Source organism: Engystomops pustulosus, unplaced genomic scaffold (genome assembly GCF_040894005.1).
Source record: "Engystomops pustulosus unplaced genomic scaffold, aEngPut4.maternal MAT_SCAFFOLD_195, whole genome shotgun sequence".
NCBI classification, from domain to species: domain Eukaryota; kingdom Metazoa; phylum Chordata; class Amphibia; order Anura; family Leptodactylidae; genus Engystomops; species Engystomops pustulosus.
Window position 1 is genome coordinate 5,571 of NW_027285075.1, and position 20,240 is coordinate 25,810.

The window sequence follows — 20,240 nt, forward strand, 5'->3', positions numbered from 1 at the left end:
ATGGTGGCCCTTATAGTAATGTATAAGGTAGGTGATGATGGTGGCCCTTATAGTAATGTATAAGGTAGGCGATGATGGTGGCCCTTATAGTAATGTATAAGGTAGGTGATGATGGCGGCCCTTATAGTAATGTATAAGGTAGGCGATGATGGTGGCCCTTATAGTAATGTATAAGGTAGGTGATGATGGCCCTTATAGTAATGTATAAGGTAGGTGATGGAGGCCCTTATAGTAATGTATAAGGTAGGTGATTATGGTGGCCCTTATAGTAATGTATAAGGTAGGTGATGGTGGCCCTTATAGTAATGTATAAGGTAGGTGATGGTGGCCCTTATAGTAATGTATAAGGTAGGCGATGAAGGCCCTTATAGTAATGTATAAGGTAGGTGATGGTGGCCCTTATAGTAATGTATAAGGTAGGTGATGATGGTGGCCCTTATAGTAATGTATAAGGTAGGTGATGGTGGCCCTTATAGTAATGTATAAGGTAGGCGATGATGGTGACCCTTATAGTAATGTATAAGGTAGGTGATGGAGGCCCTTATAGTAATGTATAAGGTAGGTGATGATGGTGGCCCTTATAGTAATGTATAAGGTAGGTGATGGTGGCCCTTATAGTAATGTATAAGGTAGGTGATGATGGCCCTTATAGTAATGTATAAGGTAGGTGATGGTGGCCCTTATAGTAATGTATAAGGTAGGTGATGATGGTGGCCCTTATAGTAATGTATAAGGTAGGCGATGATGGTGACCCTTATACTAATGTATAAGGTAGGTGATGGTGGCCCTTATAGTAATGTATAAGGTAGGTGATGGAGGCCCTTATAGTAATGTATAAGGTAGGTGATGGTGGCCCTTATAGTAATGTATAAGGTAGGCGATGATGGTGACCCTTATAGTAATGTATAAGGTAGGTGATGGTGGCCCTTATAGTAATGTATAAGGTAGGTGATGGTGGCCCTTATAGTAATGTATAAGGTAGGTGATGATGGTGGCCCTTATAGTAATGTATAAGGTAGGTGATGGAGGCCCTTATAGTAATGTATAAGGTAGGTGATTATGGTGGCCCTTATAGTAATGTATAAGGTAGGCGATGGTGGCCCTTATAGTAATGTATAAGGTAGGCGATGATGGTGACCCTTATAGTAATGTATAAGGTAGGTGATGATGGTGGCCCTTATAGTAATGTATAAGGTAGGTGATGATGGTGGCCCTTATAGTAATGTATAAGGTAGGTGATGATGGTGGCCCTTATAGTAATGTATAAGGTAGGTGATGATGGTGACCCTTATAGTAATGTATACGGTAGGTGATGGTGGCCCTTATAGTAATGTATAAGGTAGGTGATGATGGTGACCCTTATAGTAATGTATAAGGTAGGTGATGGTGGCCCTTATAGTAATGTATAAGGTAGGTGATGGAGGCCCTTATAGTAATGTATAAGGTAGGCAATGGTGGCCCTTGCTGCATCCATCTCTCGTCTTGTAGGCCATGCCTCGTGCAGCCGCCTCTAAGTCTCGTGGTGACAAGTCGCGGTCAGTGACTGTAGCCCCCCTCCCACAAGTCAGTGTGGACATCATACCGGGGCGCTTCACCGAGGACGACTGGATGACCATGGTAGGTGCTGAAGATGGAGAAGATGTGGTGGGAGACATTGTAGACTCTCTGATTGACCGCGTCATGGAGGAGTGCCTCATGGTCCATCTCCAGAGCCAGGTGGGTGTCAGCTGGAGGAGGAGTTATGATGCATCATGGGAGGAGATGTACATCTAGTGGGAGGGATTACATGGATAGAGGGAGGGGTTATGCATCATGGGAGGGGTTATTTGAATAGTGGGAGGGATTACATGGATAGAGGGAGGGGTTATTATGCATCATGGGAGGGGTTTTTTGAATACTGGGCGGAATTACATGGATAGAGGAGGGATCATTATGCATCATGGGAGGGGTTATTTGAATACTGGGCGGGATTATATGGATAGAGGGGTTATTTGAATAGTGGGCGGGATTATATGGATAGAGGAGGGGTTATTTGAATACTGGGCGGGATTACATGGATAGAGGAGGGGTTATTTGAATAGTGGGCGGGATTATATACATAGAGGAGGGGTTATCATATGTTCCGATTCCCCTGCAGCTGATCCCGTACACGGTCGGTCAGGCCAGAGACGCCATGCTGCAGATCGTACAGTGGACATTTGTTCCCAGAGATGAAGGGGACGTTGACCTGGATACAGGGAAGGACTGGCGAGAAGAACCACTACCTTGTCCACATGACTCGTGGGCACAGGGGTGTGTGCCAGTCACCCAGCACGTCCTCACACCCCGCTCCAGCCAGTCTCAGGTATGTGCAGTAACATCTACACCCCGTACCCCCTACACTCCTCATCACTGTACCCTGCAGGAGAATAACACCCCTGGCTTCCAGCAGGGACCACCCCAACACCTTGCCATCCCAGAAGAAGAGTCACTGCAGGACATAACACCCCCGGAGCCTGAGAAGAGTCCTCCCGCATCCTCCGAGGAGCAGACCACCCCACCAGAGGCAGAGACCAAGAGAGCATCTGAGCCAACCAGAAAGCCAACTCCTCCTGCTGCTCCTCCAAAGAACAGGCCTGGATATCGTCCCCATCGCGGTCCCCTGCCCTCCGCTGGCCTGAAGAACATCACAAAGTCCCTGGAGGAGACAGAGAAGGAGATGTTCCTGGAGCAGCTGGTCAGGGAGGAAGGTGTGACAAGCGAGAACCTCCTCCCCACCTCCTTACACAACATCCTGAAGATCCAGCTGGGCAGACCTCCCCAGAAGAAGGACGTCATGTATGATGATGCAGGCAATGTCCTGTCCATGCCCAAGGTGGCCATCTCCCGGCTGCCCCAGCATCATGTCCGACCCCGCATACAGGTCCTAGATGTCAGCAGGGAATCTACAGACAACGATACACGGAGGAGGAACCGACAGAATCTCAGAAAGGGCAAGGAGGCAAGAAAGGCGTCTCCTGTTATAGGGACACGGGTCTGCTCCTTCTCAAATGATCCCCCTCACCTGCACTCCACCAGAGCAGAGGACCTTCCAGGCAGGGCCTCCATGCCAGCTGCCATACATTTAGACACCATGCCACTGACTCATGGGGTGATCCTGAGACTGGGGGACAGCACAGAACGGGGGTCCGTGTATAGCCTGCAGCAGAGGGAGCGTGCCCAAACGGAGAGGGGGGAACTAAGGCCCATTCAAGCCGCCATCCCCCACCCCAACCTCCGCGTGGAGCAGCTTCTCAGGAACAACATCCCCCAGGTGCAGCCGCTTGTCTCCTTCATGTCACATTGACACAACTCCACCACCATTGTAACCTGGTGCCCAGAAGATGGCGCCACTCATGTAACCAGCGCCTCCCCGTGCCCCCCGCTCCCATGTAACCAGCGCCTCCCCGTGCCCCCCGCTCCCATGTAACCAGCGCCTCCCCGTGCCCCCCGCTCCCATGTAACCAGCGCCTCCCCGTGCCCCCCGCTCCCATGTAACCAGCGCCTCCCCGTGCCCCTCTCTCCCATGTACCCAGCGCCTCCCAGTGCCCCCCTCTCCCATGTAACCAGCGCCTCCCCGTGCCCCCCTCTCCCATGTACCCAGCGCCTCCCCGTGCCCCTCGCTCCCATGTACCCAGCGCCTCCCCGTGCCCCACGCTCCCATGTAACCAGCGCCTCCCCGTGCCCCATGCTCCCATGTAACCAGCGCCTCCCCGTGCCCCCCGCTCCCATGTAACCAGCGCCTCCCAGTGCCCCCCACTCCCATGTAACCAGCGCCTCCCAGTGCCCCTCGCTCCCATGTAACCAGCGCCTCCCAGTGCCCCTCGCTCCCATGTAACCAGCGCCTCCCCATGCCCCCATGTAACCAGCGCCTCCCCGTGCCCCTCTCTCCCATGTAACCAGCGCCTCCCAGTGCCCCTCGCTCCCATGTAACCAGCGCCTCCCCGTGCCCCTCGCTCCCATGTAACCAGCGCCTCCCCGTGCCCCTCGCTCCCATGTAACCAGCGCCTCCCCGTGCCCCTCGCTCCCATGTAACCAGCGCCTCCCCGTGCCCCTCGCTCCCATGTAACCAGCGCCTCCCCGTGCCCCTCGCTCCCATGTAACCAGCGCCTCCCAGTGCCCCTCGCTCCCATGTAACCAGCGCCTCCCCGTGCCCCTCGCTCCCATGTAACCAGCGCCTCCCCGTGCCCCTCGCTCCCATGTAACCAGCGCCTCCCCGTGCCCCCCGCTCCCATGTAACCAGCGCCTCCCCGTGCCCCCCGCTCCCATGTAACCAGCGCCTCCCAGTGCCCCTCGCTCCCATGTACCCAGCGCCTCCCCGTGCCCCTCTCTCCCATGTAACCAGCGCCTCCCAGTGCCCCTCGCTCCCATGTAACCAGCGCCTCCCAGTGCCCCTCGCTCCCATGTACCCAGCGCCTCCCAGTGCCCCTCGCTCCCATGTAACCAGCGCCTCCCAGTGCCCCCCGCTCCCATGTAACCAGCGCCTCCCAGTGCCCCTCGCTCCCATGAACCAGCGCCTCCCCGTGCCCCTCGCTCCCATGTAACCAGCGCCTCCCAGTGCCCCTCGCTCCCATGTACCCAGCGCCTCCCCGTGCCCCTCTCTCCCATGTAACCAGCGCCTCCCAGTGCCCCTCGCTCCCATGTAACCAGCGCCTCCCAGTGCCCCTCGCTCCCATGTACCCAGCGCCTCCCAGTGCCCCTCGCTCCCATGTAACCAGCGCCTCCCAGTGCCCCCCGCTCCCATGTAACCAGCGCCTCCCAGTGCCCCTCGCTCCCATGTACCCAGCGCCTCCCAGTGCCCCTCGCTCCCATGTACCCAGCGCCTCCCAGTGCCCCTCGCTCCCATGTAACCAGCGCCTCCCCGTGCCCCCACAACTAATAAAGGTTTTGTCTCCATCTATGGCTACATTGGTTATTCAAAATATAGCACAGGGCATGGTCAGGAAGGGAGTGTTCTGTCATAAAGAGCATGCGGCATTTAGAGTGTGGGAGGAGAGGACATGTACGGTGTAATAGGAGGGAGCCCTGGGCGTGTAGGGTGTGATAGGAGGGAGCATGGGGCGTGTAGGGTCAACATCCCCCATCCCCCTAACCTTTTCATGGGACCTGGCAGCCGGGGCCCAGAATACCGGAGTGACATCGCTAGTGTCCTGGTGCTTGGTATGGGGACCGGAGGACTGTCCTACAGCCTGGCAGCTCTCCAGCAGGTGGTGTGTGCAAGAAATATGGAGGGAGAGGCTGATGTACTGGATCTCCCTGGGGCAACCCCTGAGTGTCTGTAAGACGAGTCCCTGGGTAATGGATGGGGAGCCCGTGGTGGTAACAGCCGTATCCAGGGAAAAGACAGAGGCAACGTAGTGTAAAATAACTCACGGTTCTTTATTGGATCAATTGCAGGCAACGCGCCTAAACAATCTTAGAACAGATGCCGGATTGTTGGAGATTCCTGATTACTGGAGTGGTCATAGAGAGTGATCCTCAGGAGTAGATTCACCAGCCTGGTAGTAGATACAGGCTGGGATGGGGCTGTGTACAGATGAGAATGCTGCAGCCCTTGTCCTGGGTGTTCTATGTGTCTAGTGGTGTTCTAGAAGAAGTGCTGAGGCCTAGGAGGCCAGTGGTCAGAGTATGTGCTCCAAGAGAGGTCTCTGGTAAAAGAGATGGGTTCCAATAGGCTGACCTCTCTGGTGAGAGGTGGCTGGCCAGAGAGATTTGCCCCTTCCTCTCCAGGGGTTTTGTTAAACTCTGGTCAGGTGGTGGCTCACTCTCCAATCACACTCCAGTTCACATGAAGGAATACAAATTAAAAAATAAACAATAACTTTAGTAAACTTAACCCTTGCCTGTACAGGCAGAATCTACAGCAACTAATTACCTTAATTGACTGCATTACCCTAAAGGTGAGTTGATCAGACTCCCCTAGAGGGGTCCTACAGGCAGAGGGCCTTATTTGCAAGCACCCCCTTTCCTATACATTGGCAGGGGTGTTGCATACCCCTTAGGTAATTGAGAGTGCAGCCGACGGCTCGGCTATGGACCAGATGGGTATAGGATTACCATTGGTGACCAGCGGCAGATGGCAAAGGTTGCACTTGCTAGGAAGTGCTGGCTATGTGCAGTGTAGGGGACAAACCACCCATGGTCCTGGCTATAGGTACCTGGGTTGGTGTCAGGCTGGGTACACAAAATACAATGAAGATATATGATAGCTAACGCAATTAAACCAACTGTTTGTGAGGGAAAGGTGTGGTGTCTTGTCCTTGCACCAAGGCCTGACAATTTGTTCTCAAACACTTCGTCCTTGGCGACAAGTCTAATACACATAACCGTATATTTAGTGCATACAATACATTAACAATTTACCTGGCGTCTGACGGTCTTACCCTGAGTGTATGACATGTAGGTGCTTCTATGTGAACACCACGGTCCACTAAGGACCCGGAGTTTACAGATCTCATACAGTACTGAGTTCCAATTCTAGGTGTAAGCCTGCGGTCAGGATTTGCATATAAAGATACAGCCTCAACTACAGTCCTGCAAAGCCTATGAAAATGTTAGCTGCAAACTCACTGACAGTACTATGACAGTGGTGCAAACATAGGATATCTGGCTTTGGGAGCCCAATGGGTACATGAATTTAACATTACATAGGATTACCTGCTCAGGTAGCAGGAGAGAATCAAAATGCATAATGTCCATTCCCTGTAAAGAAAGGCATAAATAGCATACATATGAAAATGGCGATTTCTTTCTTGCACAGGATGGCTACGAGTCTCTCAGACGGCTTCCAGAAAAAGTCCATAGTCTGGGTGCAGCCCTTGTTATGGGAAAGAATTGTAAAACAAAGCGTCTCCTCTTCAGTGGAGGGACAGAGTCCTTTGTGGAGATCTCTGCTTCAGATTGGTGCTAACATAGCACATATAAATGGATTACATTTCAAGGAAAGTCTCTTGACTGAACAATAAATAAATAGGGGGAGAGTCAGCATAGTCTCTGGGTCAGAGGGTATGAGAGCACAGACCAACTGGGATTTAGCAGCATATCCACATATATTTACAATGTACAGTACCTGTTAAGGGCTACAGCCCATCAGGGGTTACTCTGCATCAGTGTCTGAGAGTGCAAGATCTGGGAGAAGAACAAGATCCGGGTGAGAAGAAATAACAGCCAGCTGGGGATACCCACCGGCAGCTTCAGAAACTGCAGGCTCCTCAGGTCAGGGGTCAGCATGGGTGCTCTGACCCCTCTGTGACTACACCCCCCAAACACAGCGAGCTGCCATGTCCTGTGTGTCCTGACACCTTTCTATCATAGCCAGCAGTGGTCAGGGGTCAGCATGGGTGCTCTGACCCCTCTGTGACTACACCTCCCATACACAGCGAGCTGCCATGTCCAGTGTCCTGACACCTTTCTATCATAGCCAGCAGTGGTCAGGGGGCAGCATGGGCGCTCTGACCCCTCTGACTACATCCCCCCATACACAGCGAGCTGCCATGTCCTGTGTCCTGACACCTTTCTATCATAGCCAGCAGTGGTCAGGGGTCAGCATGGGCGCTCTGACCCCTCTGTGACTACACCCCCCATACACAGCGAGCTGCCATGTCCTGTGTGTCCTGACACCTTTCTATCATAGCCAGCAGTGGTCAGGGGTCAGCATGGGCGCTCTGACCCCTCTGTGACTACAACCCCCATACACAGCAAGCTGCCATGTCCTGTGTGTCCTGACACCTTTCTATCATAGCCAGCAGTGGTCAGGGGTCAGCATGGGTGCTCTGACCTCTCTGTGACTACACCCCCCATACACAGCGAGCTGCCATGTCCTGTGTGTCCTGACACCTTTCTATCATAGCCAGCAGTGGTCAGGGGTCAGCATGGGCGCTCTGACCCCTCTGTGACTACAACCCCCATACACAGCAAGCTGCCATGTCCTGTGTGTCCTGACACCTTTCTATCATAGCCAGCAGTGGTCAGGGGTCAGCATGGGTGCTCTGACCCATCTGTGACTACACCCCCCATACACAGCGAGCTGCCATGTCCTGTGTGTCCTGACACCTTTCTATCATAGCCGGCAGTGGTCAGGGGTCAGCATGGGCGCTCTGACCTCTCTGTGACTACACCCACCATACACAGCGAGCTGCCATGTCCTGTGTCCTGACACCTTTCTATCATAGCCAGCAGTGGTCAGGGGTCAGCATGGGCGCTCTGACCCCCCTGTGACTACACCCCCCATACACAGCGAGCTGCCATGTCCTGTGTGTCCTGACACCTTTCTGTCATAGCCAGCAGTGGTCAGGGGTCAGCATGGGTGCTCTTACCTCTGTGGCTACACCCACCATGCACAGCGAGCTGCCCAACGCTTTAACCACCCGCAGGTCTGCTTCTTATATGCGAATGCATCTGCCAGTGACTCCCACAAAGGCGGAGCTAAAATAGCATCACAATATACAGACTGATTTTGTTAAAACTTTTAAAAACAAATCAGAAAGTTGTTACTGACCTGATATTATACCCCATGTGCCATGAAAAATGTGGGATTATTATCGTAGGATTCTCCTCAAGCCCTTCTGGTTATTTAATCTTGTTTTTTCATCATCTAATCACATGTTTACCTGAGGGCATGTGCACGTCTCCAAGTAATCCTCCTATTACCAAAGGGCTTGAGTTAGACACATAATCCGTCTCACGATGGGTCGTCTAGAATAAAATGGGAAGAGTGCCTGCCCTGGTAAATGTGAGGTTCAATTGGGTGTCCTGACACCTTTCTATCATAGCCAGCAGTGGTCAGGGGTCAGCATGGGCGGTCTGACCTCTCTGTGACTACACCCCCCATACACAGCGAGCTGCCATGTCCTGTGTGTCCTGACACCTTTCTATCATAGCCAGCAGTGGTCAGGGGTCAGCATGGGCGCTCTGACCCCTCTGTGACTACACCCCCCATACATAGCGAGCTGCCATGTCCTGTGTCCTGACACCTTTCTATCATAGCCAGCAGTGGTTAGGGGTCAGCATGGGCGCTCTGACCCCTCTGTGCCTACACCCCCATACACAGCGAGCTGCCATGTCCTGTGTGTCCTGACACCTTTCTACCATAGCCAGCAGTGGTCAGGGGTCAGCATGGGCGCTCTGACCCCTCTCTGACTACACCCCCCATATACAGCGAGCTGCCATGTCCTGTGTCCTGACACCTTTCTATCATAGCCAGCAGTGGTCAGGGGTCAGCATGGGAGCTCTGACCCCTCTGTGACTACACCCCCCATACACAGCGAGCTGCCATGTCCTGTGTGTCCTGACACCTTTCTGTCATAGCCAGCAGTGGTCAGGGGTCAGCATGGGTGCTCTTACCTCTGTGGCTACACCCACCATGCACAGCGAGCTGCCCAACGCTTTAACCACCCGCAGGTCTGCTTCTTATATGCGAATGCATCTGCCAGTGACTCCCACAAAGGCGGAGCTAAAATAGCATCACAATATACAGACTGATTTTGTTAAAACTTTTAAAAACAAATCAGAAAGTTGTTACTGACCTGATATTATACCCCATGTGCCATGAAAAAAGTGGGATTATTATCGTAGGATTCTCCTCAAGCCCTTCTGGTTATTTAATCTTGTTTTTTCATCATCTAATCACATGTTTACCTGAGGGCATGTGCACGTCTCCAAGTAATCCTCCTATTACCAAAGGGCTTGAGTTAGACACATAATCCGTCTCACGATGGGTCGTCTAGAATAAAATGGGAAGAGTGCCTGCCCTGGTAAATGTGAGGTTCAATTGGGTGTCCTGACACCTTTCTATCATAACCAGCAGTGGTCAGGGGTCAGCATGGGCGCTCTGACCCCTCTGTGACTACACCCCCATACACAGGGAGCTGCCATGTCCTGTGTCCTGACACCTTTCTATCATAGCCAGCAGTGGTCAGGGGTCAGCATGGGTGCTCTGACCCCTCTGTGACTACACCCCCCATACACAGCGAGCTGCCATGTCCTGTGTCCTGACACCTTTCTATCATAGCCAGCAGTAGTCAGGGGTCAGCATGGGCGCTCTTACCCCTCTGTGACTACACCCCCCATACACAGGGAGCTGCCATGTCCTGTGTCCTGACACCTTTCTATCATAGCCAGCAGGGGTCAGGGGTCAGCATGGGTGCTCTGACCCCTCTGTGACTACACCCCCATACACAGCGAGCTGCCATGTCCTGTGTGTCCTGACACCTTTCTATCATAGCCAGCAGTGGTCAGGGGTCAGCATGGGCGGTCTGACCTCTCTGTGACTACACCCCCCATACACAGCGAGCTGCCATGTCCTGTGTGTCCTGACACCTTTCTATCATAGCCAGCAGTGGTCAGGGGTCAGCATGGGCGCTCTGACCCCTCTGTGACTACACCCCCCATACACAGCGAGCTGCCATGTCCTGTGTGTCCTGACACCTTTCTATCATAGCCAGCACAGATCCTGACCCTGTGAGGACAGAGACCTGAGCATTGTGCAGAGGTTTCTGGTTGTAGACAGTGGGGAGGGTAAGGTTTGTTAATATGTAATAGAGGGTAGGCTCTAGGACCTGGCGTAGGCTCGGGCACTATAGTAGTGAGGGTGCGCTGCACTATTTCCTGCACTCTACTCGCAGCTGTCATGGAGCTCCCGTCCTTCCTCAGTCACCCGCTCTGGTTCTTGTGCTCTGTGGTCCTGGCTGTGGTGCTGCGTCTGCAGAGGAAGGGGAGCTGGGAGGCTCGAAAGTGCCGCGCCGACCTGACCGGGAAGACCGCCATAGTGACCGGCGCCAACACTGGTGAGCACCCACGCCTGGGACTCTGCGCATGTCTACTTTTTCCTTTGGGTTTTGGGCTATTTGGTTTATTTTAGAGGGGGTGGATTTGCTCGGCAGCTGAGAAAGTTGCACATTTTTGCGGATTATACGCAAATGCGCAGAAAAAGTCATAAAAATATGAGAAAAAAAATGAAGGTAAATGACCATGTAGATTTCTATAAGGACTGATGGCGAGGTGGTGTCCTGCTCCATCACAGAGAGGGAACCTGTCAGCACAGACGTCATCCAGTGTGATGCATTGTCCCTGGTGAGATGTGTAATCATACCGCTGTGCATGTGTTTAGTAGCAGCAGGACTGTGAAATATTTATTCTCTGGGATTGTACTGGGGGCCGTGTCCAGCACCCCAAATAACTGCCCAGAATCCATAGATCACAGTCCTGCTGCTACTAATAACATACACAGAGGTCTGATCGCACATCTCTCCAGGGACATGACACTGGCTGCGGTCTGTAAGGTCCCTTCCTGTATGATCTGCAGGATATAGAGGAAGCGGAGGAGGAACGTGTGAGACTGCGGGGTGAGGGGCACGATGTAAGGAAAGCGACCTCCCTGATAATCCACAGATGTCCCTGTACACAGAGGACGACCTCTAGAGGAGGACCTGACAGGAGGTCAAAGTGCAAGGAGATAGTGACTGGGGCAAAGTGCCGACTCCTGGTCTCTAAGAGGAATAATGGGCCAGGGTCAGCACGTGGTGGCGCACATTACATAGCACAACACTATGGGGCTTATTTACGAAGGGTCCACGGACGCACTTTTGTGGGATTTTCCAAGGTTTTCTGGTATTTGCGGCGCTGGGACAGGGATTTAACAAGGGATTGTGTCACATGATCGGATTTTGGCGCCGCTTTCATGCAACAGAAATTGGGGCGGGTAGGACTATCCGACTGATTTGGACTGAGCGCATTCCGGTCGGACAATGCACGTCTGGGGAATGGGTAAGGACGGGACTGACGGCTTCTGAAATAATGGGGGTCATTTACTAAGGGCCCGATTCGCGTTTTACCCGAATATTTCCGATATCCGCCGATTCTCTCTGAATTGCCCCGGGATTTTGGCGCACACGATCAGATTGTGGCGCATCGGTGTCGGCATGCACGCAACGGAAATCGGGGGCCATGGCCGAACGAAAACCCGACGGATTCGGAAAAACCACCGCATTTAAAAAAAAAATATCCCGCTGGTCCCGCTGCCCAGCGAGGAATAAGCGGGGGGGGGGGGGGGTCGGATCCCGTCACCTGGAGTCCAGTGAGGAGGGGGTCCTAGTAATAGTGCTGTACGCGGATGCCCTATACCTCTCCCATCAGACCCTCTTGCCCCATGTTCACACTTCTCCTCTGACTGATATCATTGCTCAGCAATCCCAGGAGAAGGATCCCACAGTGCAGAGACCCGAGGTCAATAACCCTCAGGCTGAGACAACAGAGATAAGGGAACCTCCAAGGTCCTGTGAGAAGATGAAGGCTGTGAGAAGATAAGATAACGCTGCTGTCAGAGCAGAGGTGACAATGGGACCCCACGCATGGAAGTGGTAGAGCATCTGGTGTGTATAGAGGCGTCTAACCAGGGAATTCAGCTGTAGGGAAGACACCTGAATAACACAATAGATCAGACAAGTCACCACCGAGAAGGACCCTCAGTGGACATGGACACCACTGCACGAGTCTGGAGAACATTCAGACAATCATGAATCCAGCCATGGAGAAGACCCCTGGAGGTGACCACCAGCGAGCCGGGAGGACTGAGTGTGCATGGAGACCTCCAACCTTCACCAATGGGAGCTGTACACAATCATGAATCCAGCCATGGAGAAGACCCCTGGAGGTGACCACCAGCGAGCCGTGTGTGTGCATGGAGACCTCCAACCTTCACCTATGGGAGCTGTACACAATCATAAATCCAGCCATAGAGAAGACCCCTGGAGGTGACCACCAGCGAGCCGGGAGGACTGAGTGTGCATGGAGACCTCCAACCTTCACCTATGGGAGCTGTACACAATCATAAATCCAGCCATGGAGAAGACCCCTGGAGGTGACCACCAGCGAGCCGTGTGTGCATGGAGACCTCCAACCTTCACCTATGGGAGCTGTACACAATCATAAATCCAGCCATGGAGAAGACCCCTGTAGGTGACCACCAGCGAGCCGGGAGGACTGAGTGTGCATGGAGAACTCCAACCTTCACCTATGGGAGCTGTACACAATCATAAATCCAGCCATGGAGAAGACCCCTGGAGGTGACCACCAGCGAGCCGTGTGTGCATAGAGACCTCCAACCTTCACCTATGGGAGCTTACACAATCATGAATCCAGCCATAGAGAAGACCCCTGGAGGTGACCACCAGCGAGCCGGGAGGACTGAGTGTGCATGGAGACCTCCAACCTTCACCTATGGGAGCTGTACACAATCATAAATCCAGCCATGAAGAAGACCCCTGGAGGTGACCACCAGCGAGCCGTGTGTGCATGGAGACCTCCAACCTTCACCTATGGGAGCTGTACACAATCATAAATCCAGCCATGAAGACCCCTGGAGGTGACCACCAGCGAGCCGTGTGTGCATGGAGACCTCCAACCTTCACCTATGGGAGCTTACACAATCATAAATCCAGCCATGGAGAAGACCCCTGGAGGTGACCACCAGCGAGCCGTGTGTGCATGGAGACCTCCAACCTTCACCAATGGGAGTTGTACACAATCATAAATCCAGCCATGGAGAAGACCCCTGGAGGTGACCACCAGCGAGCCGTGTGTGCATGGAGACCTCCAACCTTCACCTATGGGAGCTTACACAATCATAAACCCAGCCATGGAGAAGACCCCTGGAGGTGACCACCAGCGAGCCGTGTGTGTGCATGGAGACCTCCAACCTTCACCAATGGGAGTTGTACACAATCATGAATCCAGCCATAGAGAAGACCCCTGGAGGTGACCACCAGCGAGCCGTGTGTGCATGGAGACCTCCAACCTTCACCAATGGGAGCTTACACAATCATAAACCCAGCCATGGAGAAGACCCCTGGAGGTGACCACCAGCGAGCCGTGTGTGCCTGGAGACCTCCAACCTTCACCAATGGGAGCTGTACACAATCATGAATCCAGCCATAGAGAAGACATTGGGTCACAGGTCGCAATAACGCTGCTACAAGCGTCTATGACACTGATTGACTACCGAAAATAACATTTTCTTGTATCACTGCCCGGCGGCTCTGAGCTGCTCCGGCGCTCACTCCTATCCTGAAGGCAGCGTGTGGGTCACCAGGACATGCGATGCCTGCAGGGGGCGACAGATTCAGGATCTTCATGCATCTGGCGCCCCCTGCAGTGCCACGACAGAGTAAAACACTTTTTTTCTGGTGCACCTGTAACATGGGGCGTGTGACACATTTCTGTCAGACTCTGCATTATAAATGTGGCGCACGGTGGGCCTGAGCACCAGACCCCCCTGCAGTGCTGACATTAGTGGCGGCAGGAACAATGCAGCTGCGCTACAAAACGGTTGCGGGCGACGCTTCTTATATACACGTACAAGCAGTTTACACTAGACACAAGGTGCAAAGTCCAACAGAAAACTGGCGCACGGAGCTTAGTGAATGAGCCCCAGTAAAAAAATGTGATTAAACAACAACAAAAAAATTTAATCTTTATGCACATGGCTAGAAATCCACACGTCACATGGAAACTCCAAAACACAAACACCAATAATAATCATAACAACAATAATAATCAACAATAACAAATAACAATAACAATAAATAACAACAATAATAATAACCTTCCGCAGATTCTACTCACTGATTCTCACTGTTACGATGGCCCCAGACTCCTTGCACCTTCCCCAGCTGCAGCTCCAGGACCCGCTGAAGGCGCCGGGGGCCATTTATCTGTAATTGGGCTGGAGGCAGAACTGGACACCTGAGGCTCTTAACCCCTTAGTGACCGGGCCCTTTCCTGTTTTTTCATTTCCATTTATCACTCCGCACCTTCACAAATCTAGAACTGTTTTATTTTCCATGTGCAGGGCTGAGCGGGGGCTTGTTTTCTGCGTAACACATCGCACTTCATAGTGATGGTATTAAATATTCTGCGCCGTGTACTGGGAAGCGGGAAAAAAATTCCAAATGCAGTGAAAATGATGAAACACGCATTTGCTCCGTTTTCTTGTGGGCTTGGATATTACAGGTCTGCTTTATTCTATGGGTCGGTGCGATCACGGGGATAACACATTTATAGGTTTTATAATGTTTTCATACATTTAAAAAACTTTTGGGGGATTTTGCCATCTTCTGGCGCTAATAACTTTTTCATACTTCGTTGTACGGAGCTGTGGGTGGGGTCATTTTGTACGACTTTTGTTGATGTTTTCAATTATATCAATTTTAGGACTGTACGACCTTTTGGTCACTTTTTATAGATTTTTTTTTATTTTTCAAAATAGCAAAAAAAGGGCCATTTTCGACTTTGGGCGCTATTTTCCGTTACGGGGTTAAACGCAGTGAAAAAACATTATTATATTTTGATAGATCTGGCATTTGTGTTTATGATTTTTTATTCATATTTATATCAGTTCTAAGGAAAGGGGGGAATTTGAATTTTTAGGTTTTTTTATAATAATTTTTTTTTAAAACTTTTTTTCTATTTTTCTTTTTACTATTTTTCAGTACTTTAACCCTAGGTTGTCTGTATGATCCTATCATGTACTGCCATACTATAGTATATGGGGATGTCCCTCATTCATTACAATGTGCTGATAGCTGATAGCACATTGTAATGAATGGGTGAAGACAAGCAGCCTAGGGTCTTCAGGAGACCCAAGGCTGTCATGGCGACGGATCATGGGTGTTACCGGTAAGTCTATGCTGCAGTATGCAGCGGTTCTGTGGCTGATCTGTTGATAGGACACCAGCACCTGGACAGGAGCCCCTGAGCATTGGAAGAGGCTGGGGAGAGGCTTTTCAGTTCAGTCTCAGCCTCTGGAATATTATACATCTGGTAATTACCTTTGTATTGTAGGTGTCCGTTTCTTTCTCTAACATTTGATCCTTTGATTTAATGTCCATCTCTTCCCCACATGTGTAACGTCTCCTAGAATAATTGTTTTACGAGCTGAATGGGGGCCTGGTCTCTTGTCTTCTCTGGGCATAAATTTAGTGGTTAAATGCGCTTACATTCATTGATTGTTTGCTTAGCATCATAGTATGAGACTGCTGTTACACATTGCAGTATAATATTCTAACAAGTATGCTGCTGCCGTTATACATTGCAGTATAATATTCTGACAAGTATGCTGCTGCAGTTATACATTGCGGTATAATATTCTGACAAGTATGCTGCTGCAGTTATACATTGCAGTATAATATTCTGACAAGTATGCTGCTGCAGTTACACATTGCAGTATAATATTCTGACAAGTATGCTGCTGCAGTTATACATTGCAGTATAATATTCTGACAAGTATGAGACTGCAGTTATACATTGCAGTATAATATTCTGACAAGTATGCTGCTGCAGTTATACATTGCAGTATAATATTCTGACAAGTATGCTGCTGCAGTTATACATTGCAGTATAATATTCTGACAAGTATGCTGCTGCAGTTATACATTGCAGTGTAATATTCTGACAAGTATGCTGCTGCAGTTATACATTGCAGTATAATATTCTGACAAGTATGCTGCTGCAGTTATACATTGTAGTATAATATTCTGACAAGTATGCTGCTGCAGTTATACATTGAAGTATAATATTCTGACAAGTATGCTGCTGCAGTTATACATTGCAGTATAATATTCTGACAAGTATGCTGCTGCAGTTATACATTGTAGTATAATATTCTGACAAGTATGCTGCTGCAGTTATACATTGCAGTATAATATTCTGACAAGTATGCTGCTGCAGTTATACATTGCAGTGTGATATTCTGACAAGTATGCTGCTGCAGTTATACATTGCAGTATAATATTCTGACAAGTATGAGACTGCAGTTATACATTGCAGTATAATATTCTAACAAGTATGCTGCTGCAGTTATACATTGCAGTATAATATTCTGACAAGTATGCTGCTGCAGTTATACATTGCAGTATAATATTCTGACAAGTATGCTGCTGCAGTTATACATTGCAGTATAATATTCTGACAAGTACGCTGCAGTTATACATTGCAGTATAATATTCTGACAAGTATGCTGCTGCAGTTATACATTGCAGTGTAATATTCTGACAAGTATGCTGCTGCAGTTATACATTGCAGCATAATATTCTGACAAGTATGCTGCTGCAGTTATACATTGCAGTATAATATTCTGACAAGTATGCTGCTGCAGTTATACATTGCAGTATAATATTCTGACAAGTATGCTGCAGTTATACATTGCAGTATAATATTCTGAAAGTATGCTGCTGCCGTTATACATTGCAGTATAATATTCTGACAAGTATGCTGCTGCAGTTATACATTGCAGTATAATATTCTGACAAGTATGCTGCTGCAGTTATACATTGCAGTGTAATATTCTGACAAGTATGCTGCTGCAGTTATACATTGCAGTATAATATTCTGACAAGTATGCTGCTGCAGTTATACATTGCAGTATAATATTCTGACAAGTATGCTTCTGCAGTTATACATTGCAGTATAATATTCTGACAAGTATGAGACTGCAGTTATACATTGCAGTATAATATTCTAACAAGTATGCTGCTGCAGTTATACATTGCAGTATAATATTCTGACAAGTATGCTGCTGCAGTTATACATTGCAGTATAATATTCTGACAAGTATGCTGCTGCAGTTATACATTGCAGTATAATATTCTGACAAGTACGCTGCAGTTATACATTGCAGTATAATATTCTGACAAGTATGCTGCTGCAGTTATACATTGCAGTGTAATATTCTGACAAGTATGCTGCTGCAGTTATACATTGCAGTATAATATTCTGACAAGTATGCTGCTGCAGTTATACATTGCAGTATAATATTCTGACAAGTATGCTGCTGCAGTTATACATTGCAGTATAATATTCTGACAAGTATGCTGCTGCAGTAATACATTGCGGTATAATATTCTGACAAGTATGCTGCTGCAGTTATACATTGCGGTATAATATTCTGACAAGTATGCTGCTGCAGTTATACATTGCAGTGTAATACTCTGACTAGTATGCTGCTGCAGTTATACATTGCAGTATAATATTCTGACAAGTATGCTGCTGCAGTTATACATTGCGGTATAATATTCTGACAAGTATGCTGCTGCAGTTATACATTGCAGTATAATATTCTGACAAGTATGCTGCAGTTATACATTGCAGTATAATATTATGACAAGTATGCTGCTGCAGTTATACATTGCAGTATAATATTCTGACAAGTATGCTGCTGCAGTTATACATTGCGGTATAATATTCTGACAAGTATGCTGCTGCAGTTATACATTGCAGTATAATATTCTGACAAGTATGCTGCTGCAGTTATACATTGCAGTATAATATTCTGACAAGTATGCTGCTGCAGTTATACATTGCGGTATAATATTCTGACAAGTATGCTGCTGCAGTTATACATTGCAGTATAATATTCTGACAAGTATGCTGCAGTTATACATTGCGGTATAATATTCTGACAAGTATGCTGCTGCAGTTATACATTGCAGTATAATATTCTGACAAGTATGCTGCTGCAGTTATACATTGCAGTATAATATTCTGACAAGTATGAGACTGCAGTTATACATTGCAGTATAATATTCTGACAAGTATGCTGCTGCAGTTATACATTGCAGTATAATATTCTGACAAGTATGCTGCTGCAGTTATACATTGCAGTATAATATTCTGACAAGTATGCTGCTGCAGTTATACATTGCAGTATAATATTCTGACAAGTATGCGACTACAGTTATACATTACAGTATAATATTCTGACAAGTATGCTGCTGCAGTTATACATTGCAGTATAATATTCTGACAAGTATGCTGCTGCAGTTATACATTGCAGTATAATATTCTGACAAGTATGAGACTGCAGTTATACATTGCAGTATAATATTCTGACAAGTATGCTGCTGCAGTTATACATTGCAGTATAATATTCTGACAAGTATGCTGCTGCAGTTATACATTGCAGTATAATATTCTGACAAGTATGAGACTGCAGTTATACATTGCAGTATGATATTCTGACAAGTATGAGACTGTAGTTATACAATGCAGTATACATGTATCCAGCAGGATAACTCTGCCTCACTTGCTGCTTTTCTTATGGTGGCTTACATTTTTCCACTGCTCCAGCCCTGTGAATAGGCAGGGAGGAGGCATACTAAGCCGTGCTGCATCCGGAAGCTAAGCGCAGCATTTCAGATATATTGTAAGCTCCCGGCTTCTTCCCCCCCCCCCTCAAGCTCTTGTGTCACCCCTCATCCTCATAGACTGTAAGCCCTTGTGTCACCCCCTCATCCTCATAGACTGTAAGCTCTTGTGTCCTCCCCTCATCCTCATAGACTGTAAGCTCTTGTGTCACCCCTCATCCTCATAGACTGTAAGCTCTTGTGTCACCCCTCATCCTCATAGACTGTAAGCTCTTGTGTCACTCCCTCATCCTCATAGACTGTAAGCTCTTGTGTCCTCCTCATAGACTGTAAGCTCCTGTGTCACCCCCTCATCCTCATAGACTATAAGCTCTTATGTCCCCCTCATCCTCATAGACTGTAAGCTCTTGTGTCCCCCTCATCCTCATAGACTGTAAGCTCTTGTGTCCTCTCCTAACCCTCATAGACTTTAAGCTCTTGTGTCACCCCCTCATCCTCATAGACTGTAAGCTCTTGTGTCCTCCTCATCCTCATAGACTGTAAGCTCTTGTGTCACCCCTCATCCTCATAGACTGTAAGCTCTTGTGTCCTCCTCATCCTCATAGACTGTAAGCTCTTGTGTCACCCCCTCATCCTCATAGACTGTAAGCTCTTGTGTCACCCCTCATCCTCATAGACTGTAAGCTCTTGTGTCACTCCCTCATCCTCATAGACTGTAAGCTCTTGTGTCCTCCTCATCCTCATAGACTGTAAGCTCCTGTGTCACCCCCTCATCCTCATAGACTATAAGCCCTTATGTCCCCCTCATCCTCATAGACTGTAAGCTCTTGTGTCCCCCTCATCCTCATAGACTGTAAGCTCTTGTGTCCTCTCCTCATCCTCATAGACTTTAAGCTCTTGTGTCACCCCCTCATCCTCATAGACTGTAAGCTCTTGTGTCCCCCTCATCCTCATAGACTGTAAGCTCTTGTGTCCTCTCCTCATCCGCATAGACTGTAAGCTCTTGTGTCACCCCCTCATCCTCATAGACTGTAAGCTCTTGTGTCCCCCCTCATCCTCATAGACTGTAAGCTCTTGTGTCCCCCC

The 20,240-nt window shown here is 49.2% G+C and overlaps 2 protein-coding genes across 3 annotated transcripts in view; both read left to right on the top strand.

Annotated features, from left to right (window-relative positions):
- Positions 1-1,455: 1,455 nt before the first annotated feature.
- On the top strand, positions 1,456-4,914 carry CUNH2orf81 (chromosome unknown C2orf81 homolog). 2 transcript variants are annotated; one of them, XM_072131995.1, is made up of 3 exons: positions 1,456-1,716; positions 2,138-2,344; positions 2,429-4,914. In XM_072131995.1, the coding sequence occupies exons 1-3, from the start codon at positions 1,492-1,494 to the stop codon at positions 3,323-3,325; spliced, it is 1,329 nt and encodes a 442-aa protein (XP_071988096.1). In that variant the 5' UTR covers positions 1,456-1,491; the 3' UTR covers positions 3,326-4,914. The 2 variants fall into 2 exon arrangements, with proteins under 2 accessions (XP_071988096.1, XP_071988097.1); XM_072131996.1 differs by having other exon boundaries at positions 2,432-4,914.
- A 5,676-nt stretch (positions 4,915-10,590) lies between these two features.
- LOC140108908 (retinol dehydrogenase 12-like) overlaps positions 10,591-20,240 on the top strand; it is a 40,433-nt gene continuing 30,783 nt past the window's right edge. Inside the window, exon 1 of the mRNA XM_072131992.1 lies at positions 10,591-10,802. Within this exon, the coding sequence (XP_071988093.1) occupies positions 10,646-10,802 (157 nt within the window). The 5' untranslated portion in view covers positions 10,591-10,645. The remainder of the gene's footprint in view (positions 10,803-20,240) is intronic.